Below are 12355 nucleotides of genomic sequence, written 5' to 3'. Positions count from 1 at the left end.
TTCAGTCCACAGTCATGGTCCTGCGCAACATGGTGGGCCCCGAGGACATTGACGATGATCTGGAGGGCGAAGTGACCGAGGAATGTGGCAAATTCGGGGCCGTGAATCGCGTCATCATCTACCAGGAGAAGCAGGGCGAGGAGGAGGATGCCGAGGTGATTGTTAAAATCTTCGTGGAATTTTCCATGGCTTCGGAGATGCACAAAGCCATCCAGGCTCTAAATGGTCGATGGTTTGGAGGACGGAAAGTAGTGGCAGAAATCTATGACCAGGATCGGTTTGACAACAGTGACCTGTCTGCATGAACTCTAGGCCGTGATACTCTTTGTTGATGAACTGCAGCAAAAGGACTTTGCATCGTACTTGGGATCAGCTGTGGTTCAGGGACCTCATCCAACAGCTGACATCTCCTCACCCACATCAGTCTGGGAGGCTGCAGATGAATGTGGTGGGTGTCCACTGAACTGATAGGATGCTGGGTCAGCCTCCCTGTTCCTCTGCTGTTTCTCCATTCGCTAGCCAAACCCAGTGGACCAAAGTGCAGAGCTCGGCCATGAAACCCCTGCCTCGACCACTCGCCCAACACCCCTTCATCCTGTTGGTCAATTTCTCACAAGTTAGAAGATTTTATTCAGTGGCTGATTCCATCAGTGGGAATCGCAGAATGTTTAGCATTTATTGCCCCCGTGCGAAACCCATGGACTTGGGCTGGTGAATTTTACATGGTGTGATACAGTTCAGATCCATGGTGTCAGGACTGGGGGTGATTCACCTTAACGCATGGAGCTGGCCTGGATTCACACACCTCTCTCTCCAGATTGGTTCAACTCGGTGGGATTGTGTTTTTTTTTAAACTCTGTTAGCTGTTGGCTGCAAATGTGGACATTGTAGGCAAGTTACTGTTTCCATTTTTATTAAAGAATTATTCAACAAAAACTTGCAGTGATTGTCTGGTGTGGTAGTAGTGTGAATGGGCATCTCAGTTGATCATGGTGTTGTTGAAACATTAACTTCACAGGTGGGATGTGTGTGTGCGAATGTCCAGAACATTACAGGAAGCTGTCTGCTGCTGATGTTACCGGGGTGGTAGCTTTTCCTGTTACTCATCTGGCTACTTAGGTCACTCTCCTACCCTGCAGTGAGATGCATAGTGGCAGGCAATGCCGTCTGATGCTGGGCTGGATTGGGAAAGGAGCGAGTCCTAGTCCGTGTCTGTGGAGGGAGAGTATTGTCCTTTAGCCCAGGGAGATACATATGAGGGGTTTGGACGGAGCATAGCAGAGATGTGTAAAACTGGATGTAGCCTTTGGATGAGAGGCAAGAGGTTTAGGAGCGATATGATTGGAATCTGGATGGACCATGATGCCAAGATCAACTCTTATCTGTCTGCTCGTGGTCCATGTCCATCCATTCTCTGCATTTCCTTGTGCCCATTTTAGTCTCTTAAATGCTGCTATTGTATCTGCCTCCACTGCTACCCCTGGCAGAATGTCACTCACCAGCCTGTGATTTAAAAAACACTGGCCCTGCACATCACTGTTAAACTTTGCCCCTCGCACCTTAAAGCTATGCCCTCTAGTATTTGATGCTTCCATCCTGGGGGAAAAAGGTTCTGACTGTCTACCCTATCTATGCCTCTCATAATTTTATATACTTCCATCATGTCATCCTGCAACCTCTGGCATTCCAGAGAAAACTGCAAGTCTTTCCAACCTCTCCCTATAGCTAATACCCACTAATCCAGGCATCATTCTGGTGAACCTCTGCAAGGGTCTCGACCTGAAACGTCACCCGTTCCTTCTCTCCAGAGACGCTGCCTGACCCGCTGAGTTACTCCAGCATTTTGTGTCTACCTTTGATTTAAACCAGCATCAGCAGTTCTTTTCTACACATTATTCCAAATGCGGCTTAACCAAAGTACTATAAACCTGCATCATGACTTCACACCCATGTTATAGACAGAATGTTGGTAATGAAATGAATATAGATGGGCACTTGCAGAAACCAGAGTGCAGATACTGGAATCTGAAACAAAAAACAAACTGCTGGGGAATGCAGCAAGTCGAGCAGCATCCGTAGAGGCAGAGGGGAGTTTACGTTTTGGGTCAAGACTACATGAGGACTCGGTGGCCTGGACCGAAGAACATTTCTGTGCTTTGACTCCAGGTGAGCATCACCTTTGGAACAGGAGCCTGAGCAATGGAGGTAAGGAAATGTCCTCTTCCCACCTGTGGTTCAAACCGTCTGGCTGTGAGGTAAATCTCTGAGCACACCTGCTCTGCCATCAGCAAAACCACCTTGCATGTTGAACAAAGATTTGGAGCCCAAACACGTGGCACTACCAGACCAAAATGTCAAAGAATACCTTGTTTTTTTAATATACTGGTAGGAATATCAACAGTTTGATTCTAAAATTCTCATCTTTGTTTCCAGATCTATCAATATTTTTAATCCTCCTTCCGATCTCTCATCTCTTGCAACATTGTAAGAACTCTGTATGGCTCCGTTCTTTAATGTCTACTGTCATATTGTAGGAATACATTTCTACGCTCCCATTACCAATTCAGACCACTGGCAGAATAAGATGCAGTGCTTGAGTAACTCAGCGGGCCTGGCAGCATCTCTGGAGAGCATGAATAGGCAACATTTTTGGTCGTGACCCTACTCCTGCACTTTGTCTTATTTTGTAAACTAGCATCTACGGTTCCTTGTGTTTACTTTGTCAGATTATTCTGCTGAGGATTTTCAACCTGGAATGTTGACTCTTTCATTTTCTATAGATGCTGCCTGATCAGCTGAAAGTTCACAGTATTTTCCTCAAATTGTTGGTATCTGCCAGCATTTAACCATTGAATTAGCCCATTCTCATCCAAATGAAAGCAAATCCTATCCCAAAGAATTCTCACCAGTAGCTTCCCTACCACTCGCATGAAGTCCACAGGCCTATAATTTCCTGGATTCTCCCTACTTCCCTTGTTAAATAAATGAACACCATTAACTTTTGTCCAGTCCCGTGGGATCTTGCCTGTGGCTAGAGAAATTTAAAGATCCTCGTCAAGGCTCCAACCATCTCTTAAAGGGAAGGTTACAGAGGAAAAAGTGCAAGGTTGCAGGTAGGTTTGAAGATCGAGGCTACACCCTCGCTTATGGGAGGATTGTTTGGTAGTTGTTAAATCATATTAAATAACAGAAGGGAGGAAACGGTTCCTGAATCTGGTATTACGTGCTTTCCAGCTTTTCTATCTTTCATCTGTTGGGAGAGGAGGGAAGAGCGAGTGGTTCTTGAATATGTTGCCCGCTTTTCCGATGCAACTTGAGGGAGGCAAAACGATTGAGGGGAGGTGGGAGGCTGGTCTGTAACGCACTGGGCTCCATCCACAACTCTCTGAAATTTCTTGTGGACTTGGCCAGAGCTGTGCCCAAGATGAGAAGTGCCCATTGTAACCAAGAGAGCCCTGGATTGAGCAATTGGATTGAGGAGGGGAGGGGGACCAACAGGAAAATATCTGGAGGAGGGGTCCAGGGAGAAGGTGTGGCCAAGTTGGTGGTTCTGAGGGGGGTCAAGGAAATTTGTAGGTAGCTTCCTGAAGCATGCACGGTCTGAGGACAGGGAGAGTGAGGAGGTTTGAATTGCCAGCAGCAATGGAGTTGCAGCAATTTGGTCTTCCTACTCTTTCCTAGAAAAGTGTAGAGAGCATAGAATTAACAAACTTTTTTCGAACAAAAAATGGGAGGTTAGAGGGGATTCGGTTTTAGGGAATGAGGCTGTGTGGCAGTGATCAGATTTAGTAATTTCCTTGTATTCAGAGGTCTACTGTACGCTCTTACCTGTGTGCTAGCCCTTTGTTCTCAAGTTCAACCTATATCCATTGTTCTTTCTAACAAATCAATTCTCACATCTTAACTATTTATTTAAGGACAAAGGTAAAATCAGAGTAGGAAGACCATTTTTTCTAAACTGGAAATTTGGTAAGTCTGTCGAGTTAATATTGTGTAAGAAGGAACTGCAGATGCTGGTTTAAACCGAAGATAGACAAAAAGCTGGAGTAACTCAGGACAGGCAGCATCTCTAGAGAGAAGGAATGGGTGACGTTTTGGGTCGAACCCCTTCAGACTGGTTAGGGATAAGGCAAGCGAGAGATATAGACTATGATGTGGAGAGTTAAAGAACAATGAATAAAATATTTGCAAAAAAGTAACGATAATAAAGGAAACAGACTAGGGTGAAAGCGAGAAGCTCGTGCGACTTGGGTGGGGGAGGTATAGAAAGAGAGGGAATACTGGGACTACCCGTATTAATAATGTTTATTTGTCATAAGCACCAGAACAGTGAAATTCTTCATTGCTGCAGCTTTGCAAGCACAGTAAATACAACAGAACAAATACAAATTGTTATTCTAGGTAACCCAGACCATGATAGTGCAAGCCTCTTGACTAATGGGAGACAGAATAGAAAAAGACTGAAAGGGTTTAGGTAAGCATAAGGTGGAGGTGAGGATGGGTTAAAATATAGAAATGAGGAACTGTGCTATCAAGACATACACAACAAGTACACCAGGGAGTGCAAGAGAGGAATACTGCACTCTGGTGCAGTATATAGTGCTACAGTGCTGTAGCGTTGCACCTACAAGGGATGCAGATTGGAAAAATGTGCAAGATTGACAGATCATTGACAGATGGGAGATGAGGACAGGTTTTATGGGAGGACCATTAACTAGTGCAATGACAGTGAACTACTGAATGCTCTTGGGTCCGCACCACTATTACTTGAATTATCTGTGCCGCACACAATGTAGATATTCGTATTTGTTCTTTCCACCCCTCACTTTCTTTGCAACTTAAAAGAAGTTTCATTTATAAGTTTAAAACTTGATGGAAGGCCTTCAACTTAAGGTTAAAATATAGAAAAAGATTAATTAAAACAACACTTGGAGATGATGGCCTGGTGTTTGTGGAGGTCATTGTCAAGAGGCAGGTATGAGGTGCCGTTGTAGGCGTCTGGCCTCAGCATGGTAGAGACCTCTATTATCGACGGGTTTAATAAGTGTTGGAATAAAAGACTGAAGAAGGGTCCCAAACCAAAACATCACCTATCCATGTTATCCAGAGATGCTACTTGACCCGCTCAGTTACTCCATCATTCCTCCAGAGTCTTGCCATTTGCTGTGAAGGTCCTACCCAGGTTTGACTTTCCAGAATGCAACACCTTTTACATCTCCATTAAACTCTGCCCACTTGCCCAGTTGATTAAGATCCTGCTGCAGTATTTGACAAGCATTTTGCTATCTATAATAACACCCATTTCATTATCAGTTGTAAACTAAATAATCATGCCTTGTATGGTCTCATCCATATAATTGATACAGATGACAAACAGTAATGGGCCCAGCACCAAAGCTGTGGCACACACTTGTCACATTACACACAACTAGTGCCATCTTTCAGTTTTACTCCTCTCACTTTAATGCCATGCCCTCTCGTCTGTGATATTTCCATCCTAGGAAACAGGTTCTGACCGTCTACCCTATCTATGCCTTTCATAATTTCATAAATTCTATGTCCCCTCAGCAGAGTGGTTTTGTGCCGAGGGCGATCAGTGTGGAGGTGGAGGCTCTGCTTCTAATACACTTGGAGATGATGGCCTGGTGTTTGTCTGTGAAGGTCATTGTCAAGGGGTAGGTATGAGGTGTCGTTTTAAGCATCTGGACTGGGGTGGAAGATTGCAACCTTCACGAAACCCTGTTTCGACTAACGGAAGATCAAATAGAACAAGTTGTCCAACAACTTTGGGCTGTGCACGCCACACGAAAGAAGCATCTGGACTCAACATGGTAGAGGTCAGCCTGCCAGACTACAATGGCACCTTCATAAGCGGTTGGGATAGAAGACATATAGGAAGGACCTGCAGATGCTGGTTTACACTGAAGACGGCAGCTGAGGAAGCACAATCTGCCACAGGCAATGATGATCCAATTCTACACGGCCATCGTAGAGTCTATTCTCACCTTCTCCATCATGGTCTGGTTTGGCTCAGCCACCAAGCACGACACCTGGAGGCTGCAGTGAATTGTCCGATCAGCTGAGAAGGTTATGGGCTGGAACCTTCCCTCCATTGATGAACTGTACACTGCAACGGCCAGGAAGCGAGCGGGCAAGATCATCTCTGACCCCTCACTCTGGCCACAAACTCTTTGAATCATTTCCCTCTGGAAGGCGACTCCGGGCTGCCAAAGCTGCCACAGCCAGACATAAAAACAGCTTTTATCCACGAGTAGTTGCTCTACTCAACAGCAAAAAATCTGTAGCCTCCCTTTGATCTGGAATTTTGTTGGTTCACATGCTTGATCAATGGTGTTTTATCATTAATGTTTAGTGTTTTCAGAGTCATTCGTAACTGTCACTGTATGTCATGTTGTTACTTGTGGGTTGAGCACCAAGGCAAATTCCTTGTATGTGAATACTTGGCCAATAAACTTACTTACTTACTTAAAATGTTGTAGTAACTCAGTGGACAGGCAGCATCTCTGGAGAGAAGGTGTGGGTGACGTTTCGGGTCGAGACCCTTCTTCAGACTGAGGAATAGTCTTGACCCGAAACGTCACCCATTCCTTCTCCAGAGACGCTGAGTTTCTACGGCATTGTGGGTCTGTCTTCACTGCCGTATAGAGTAAAGATACTATAGCAGAGCTACAGCGCTATAGGATCTTTGGTATAGAGTAAAGATTCTACTGGAGCAAGAGGGCAGGTTTGTGAGTAGCAGCAGCCAGCGCCAGCACCAACCTTGCCCCGCCCACCCTCGTCTGCCCCGCACAAACATGGCAGAGCTTCCGGCGGTATTGGCGATGCGTGCGCGATGAGATCACGGACCACGCACCACGCAGCCTAGCGATCGGCGGGCGCGGGGGAGAGGCCGGGGCCGGGGCCGGGGTTGTGCGCGGGGGAGAGGCCGGGGTTGTGCGCGGGGCCGGGGTTGGGGCTGTGCGCGGGGCCGGGGAGAAGCTGAGCGCGGGGCCGGGGCTGTGCGCGGGGCCGGGGCTGGGGTTGTGCGCGGGGCTGGGGTGCGCGGGGCCGGGGCTGTGCGCGGGGGAGAAGCTGAGCGCGGGGCCGGGGTTGTGCGCGGGGCCGGGGCCGCGGTTGTGCGCGGGGCTGGGGTGCGCGGGGCCCGGGAGAAGCTGTGCGCGGGGCCGGGGTTGTGCGCGGGGCCGGGGCCGCGGTTGTGCGCGGGGCTGGGGTGCGCGGGGCCCGGGAGAAGCTGAGCGCGGGGCCGGGGTTGTGCGCGGGGCTGGGGTTGAGCGCGGGGCCGGGGCTGGGGTTGTGCGCGGGGCCGGGGCCGGTTACCGGTCACCATGTTGCGCTGTATCCCGCTCTGGCGCTGCAACCGACACATCGAGGCGGTGGACCGGCGCCACTGCTCGCTCAGCGGCGTCCCCGAGGAGATTTACCGCTACAGCCGCAGCCTGGAGGAGCTGCTGCTCGACTCCAACCAGCTGCGGGAGCTGCCCAAGGTAGGCCCGGGAACTGCCGGTGTTGTGGGGGGGGGGGGGGGGTGAGGTGAGGTGGGACTGGAGGGGTCTGGGGTGTGTGAGGTGGAACTGGAGGGGTCTGGGGTGTGTGAGGTGGTTCGGGTGTGTGAGGTGGGACTGGAGGGGTCTGGGGTGTGTGAGGGGGGTCTGGGGTGTGTGAGGGGGGTCTGGGGTGTGTGAGGGGTCTGGGGTATGTGAGGGGGGTCTGGGGTGTGTGAGGGGTCTGGGGTATGTGAGGGGTCTGGGGTGTGTGAGGGGTCTGGGGTGTGAAGGGGGTCTGGGGTGTGAGGGAGGGTCTGGGGTGTGAGGTGGGTCTGGGGTGTGTGAGGGGGGTCTGGGGTGTGAGTGGGGTCTGGGGTGTGAGGGGGGTCTGGGGTGTGAGGGGGGTCTGGGGTGTGAGGGAGGGTCTGGGGTGTGTGAGGGGTCTGGGGTGTGTGAGGGGGTCTGGGGTGTGTGAGGGAGGGTCTGGGGTGTGAGAGGGTCTGGGGTGTGTGAGGGGGGTCTGGGGTGTGTGAGGGGGGTCTGGGGTGTGAGGGAGGGTCTGGGGTGTGAGGTGGGTCTGGGGTGTGAGAGGGTCTGGGGTGTGTGAGGGGGGTCTGGGGTGTGTGAGGGGGGTCTGGGGTGTGTGAGGGGACTGGGATGTGTGAGGTGGGACTGGGATGGGTGAGAGGGGTCTGAGGTATGTGAGGTGAGGTCTGAGGTGTGGGGGGGGGGGGGGGGGGGGGTGTGTGAGGGGGGTCTGGGGTGTGCGCAGGTTGGGATGGGCTGACTGAAGATAGGTGAGCTAGGCCGGAGGTGTGGGGAGAGGGTGGTTGGAGAGATGCTTGTTGGACTCATTTCAGAGTGGCCTGTGTTGGATCTGTTGATGATGATGGTAGAGTAGACTGGGTGGAGGTGAATGAGAGAAGGAGCCTCAGTCTCTCTTGACTGATGGGGGGTGTCTGCAAAGCCTGAGGCCACAGTGGGTGGTTGTATTTGTGGAGAGGAGATGATCTGTTGGGCAGAAGATCCATGCTGTTCTGGAGCAATTCATCACATGCTTAACACTGCAGGGGTGGACATTGAGGTGGTGCAGACATATGAATATCTGGGAGTGCACCTTGATAACAAACTGGACTGGTCAGTCAACACCGATGCCCTCTATAAAAAAAGACAGAGCAGACTCTTTTTCCTCAGAAGGCTCAGATCCTTCAATGTGCGCAATGATGTGCTGTACCTATTTTACTATACTGTGGTTGCAAGTGTCATTTTCTACGCTGTTGTATGCTGGGGCAACAGCATCAGTGCAAAAAAACAGCAAGTTGGTCAAGCTGGTAAAACGAGTTAGCTCAGTGCTGGGGGGGAGAGTGGACTGCGGGGGATGTGCTTGAGAGGCGTATGAGGAGCAAGTTGCAGGCCATCCTCGACAACTCCGGGCACCCCCTCCATGAAATTCTGGAGGGTCAGAAGAGCACACGGAACAACAACCGACTCCTCTCCCTGCGCTGTAGAATGGAGCGGTTCAGGAGATCCTTCACCCCTGCAGCCATTAGATTTGATAATACTGACCGCTAGGCTGTATGGGGATGCTTTGTATTTTTAATAGTTAATTATTGGGTCTTTTTAAGTATTTATTGGTTTCAGGTATTGTCCATATTGTATATTATGTATTTTTTTGTCTGCTTTCGTTCTGAATGTGTGGGTTTGTTGGTTGTTGGCTCTTGGACATCTGAATTTCCCTGAGGGGGTCAATAAAGTATTTATAATAATAATTATTATAATGCAGGGAGCAGAGGATGTGCGCGAACGTACTAACGGCCTCACAACCTGAGAGGCAGAAGCAGGGGGGTACTGGTTCCTTGTGCATTCTCAGCCACTCAGCGAGATTGTGGCTGAACTCGTAGCTCAATGTTACTTTCTTGTAAACCCAGGTAGTTCAGTAATACAGCACAAAACAGGCCATTGGCTCCACCCGTCTCTACCGACCAAGATATTCATCTAAGATCGTTTGCTTGCGTTTGGCCCACATTTCTCTTACTTTTCCTATCTGTGTACCAGTTCAAATATCTTTTAAATGTTGTTATAGTACCTGCTTCGGCTACTTCCTCTGGCAGTTTCCCCTCAGATTCCTATTAAATCTTTCCCCTCTCACTTTTGACCCATGACCTCCAATTCTTGATTTTCCCACCCTGGGAAAAAGACTGCATGCACCTTATCTATTCTTCCTGTAAAATCACCTCTCGACTTTCTGTGCTCCAAGTTCTAGCCCACCCAGCCTCACCCTATCACTCAGGCCTGCAAGCTCAGGTAACACTCTTGTAAATATGCTCTGCACTCATTTTAGCTTCCTATGGCAGGGTGACCTAAACTGAACACAATACTCCAACTGCAGACTCACAATTGTCTTGTACAGCTGTGACACAACATAAGATAGACACAAAAAGCTGGTGTAACAGGCAGCATCTCTGGAGAGAAGGAATGCGTGACGTTTCTGATCGAGACCCTTCTTCAGTCTATCTTCGGTCATCTGCAGTGCCTTCCTGCACCCGTAACATAACATCCCAACTTCTACATTCAGTCCCCTGATATGTCTCAGTCTCCCTTGATATCCAGCAATCTGTTTTCTGTGAGAGATTTCTTTCCTGAATGCTGACCTCTTATTTTGACACCGAGGCTGATGGTTCTGCTTTCCTTGTGCACAGATCAGGGAGGATCCCCTGCAATTTGGGGCATGCCACACTCTCGTGTGCGGGTCATCAGGTTATCAGTTCCCACCCACAAATACCTCTCCGCCCTTTCAGTACATCAGGAAGAATTTTGTCTGCAGGGATCAGTGCTGGGACTTCTGATGGTGGTGATATATATATAAATGACTTGGACATAAATGTAGATGGGATGGTTAATAACTTTGCAGGTGACATAAACTTGGTGGAGATTTCCATAATGAAGAATTTTGTCCAAGGATCAGCAGGATATAGATGGGATTAATAGAGTCTGTCATATAGGATGGAAACAGACCCCTTGGCTCAACTCAGCAGGATGGAAACAGGCACTTTGGCCCTAGATGGCCAAAATGCCCATCTAAGCTCTCTTCCATCTTCCTTCTCACCCATCTCCACCACCGTCACAATCAGTCTCCTATCTCCTATCCATTTTCTCCAGGGATGGCGCCTGACACGCTGAGTTACTCCAATATTTTGTAGGTAGACTCAAAATAGCTAATACCCACTAATGCAGGCATCATTCTGGTGAACCTCTGCACCATATCTAAAGCATCCATGTCCTTCCTGTAATGTGGTGACCGGAACTGTACACAATATTCCAATATTCAGTCTGAAGAAGGGTCTCAACCCGAAACGTCACCCATTCCTTCTCTCCAGAGATGCTGCCTGTCCCGCTGAGTTACTCCATCATTTTGTGTCTATCTTCGATTTAAACCAGCATCTGCAGTTCTTTCCTACCAGCATTTTGTATCTCTCTCTTTGCCCCATCTAAGCTGGTCTATTTTGCTCTTGTTTGACACACATCCCACCAAGCCTTTGCTGTTGATGTAGCTGTCCAAGTGTCTTTTACATGTTATTCTACACGCCTCACTCACTTCAGACAAGTGTGAGATGTTGCTCTTTGGGAGGGAAAGTGAACAGTAAATGGCAGGAGCATTGATGTTCAGTGAGACCCTGGTCCAAGTGTGAGGCCGAATGGCCTGCACTGCTCTATGTTGTATGAAACATGCAAGCAGTGGAGTGGAGTGGATGCAGGGTGGGTGTTACCCTGGGCTGGTGTTGTAGAACACTGGGGATCGAGGTTTGTGGTGAGAGCTGGACAGAGATGAGGCAGAGAGTGAGGAGCTGCTGAAGTTCATTTCCACTGTCGGCTGTAGCCAGGTCAGTGAATATATTGAGGAGATGGACCTATTTCTGGCAGCACATTCCACTTACCCATCACCTTCCGTGTGAAAAACCTGCCCCTCAGGTTTTCTCTCATCTTACACCTGTGCCCTCTTAGCCTCCCCATCCTGGGAAAAGGACCATGATTATAAACCTTTGTAAGATTACTTGTGGACCCACTGAGCTCCAGTGAGAACCATCCCAGCCTGTCCAATTTCTGCTTGCAACTAAAGCCTCCATTCCAGGCCACAACCAGGCTGGTGAATCTCTGCTGCACATCCTTTCCATGGTGTGGTGAGAGGGCTGCACCACCAACCTTTGCTGTGGCCTCACTGGCATCTTGCACAGCTGCAGGAAGTGGTTGCCCCAGCAGTCGACAGCTCTTGGTGATGTGAAGGATGTTGTGTTCCCAAGGTCAGTGTAGCAAAGTGTGTATCGTAAAGCCTCAAAGAGTCTCGACCCGAAATGTCACCTATCCATGTTCTCCACACATGCTGCCTGACCTGCTGAGATACTCCAGCACTTTGTGTCTTCTTGTAAAAGTCTTTTGACATAACAAGGTGTTGAGTGTGAAAGGACTGGACTACATACGGTTTCCTTCCTTCTCTCATTGCAACTCACCAACATTTATAAATTTGCCTTTGCAAACATCGAGGAGAATCTCCCGTAATCCTCAGTAATTACATCTTGTTTGCATTGCAGAGTGAGAACTCAGTAATACAGGTGCATTAAAGACAAATGGTGGCCAAGGAAAGGCGTGATCCCCTTAAACATCAGTCTGAAGAAGGGTCATGATCTGAAAAGTCACCTATCCATGCTCTCCAGGGAGGCTGTCTGCCCCCCCTGAACTGCTCCAGCACTGTGTCTTGTAAAGATCAGTCAGCATAGCCATCTTTGTATAGAGCCACAAGAGATGGGGAGATAGGTTTTACACTGACTGTGGCAAAAGTCTGGAACTTGCTGCCA

General features: G+C 49.0%; 2 protein-coding genes across 6 annotated transcripts in view; both read left to right on the top strand.

The window, feature by feature from the left end:
* The window catches only part of puf60 (poly(U) binding splicing factor 60), a 64939-nt gene extending 64003 nt beyond the window's left edge, over positions 1–936 (top strand). For both annotated transcript variants that reach the window (XM_033040613.1, XM_033040622.1), the window contains one exon: positions 6–936. In XM_033040613.1, coding sequence (XP_032896504.1) covers positions 6–305 — 300 coding nt within the window. In that variant the 3' untranslated portion in view covers positions 306–936. The remainder of the gene's footprint in view (positions 1–5) is intronic.
* A 6366-nt stretch (positions 937–7302) lies between these two features.
* Positions 7303–12355, top strand: part of scrib (scribble planar cell polarity protein) — a 151958-nt gene continuing 146905 nt past the window's right edge. For all 4 annotated transcript variants that reach the window (XM_033040594.1, XM_033040586.1, XM_033040567.1 and 1 more), the window contains exon 1: positions 7303–7505. In XM_033040594.1, coding sequence (XP_032896485.1) covers positions 7347–7505 — 159 coding nt within the window. In that variant the 5' untranslated portion in view covers positions 7303–7346. The remainder of the gene's footprint in view (positions 7506–12355) is intronic.

This window comes from Amblyraja radiata, chromosome 2 (assembly GCF_010909765.2).
Source record: "Amblyraja radiata isolate CabotCenter1 chromosome 2, sAmbRad1.1.pri, whole genome shotgun sequence".
NCBI lineage: Eukaryota > Metazoa > Chordata > Chondrichthyes > Rajiformes > Rajidae > Amblyraja > Amblyraja radiata.
Note: the sequence above shows the minus strand (reverse complement) of the source record. Positions and strands in the feature narration are given on the sequence as shown.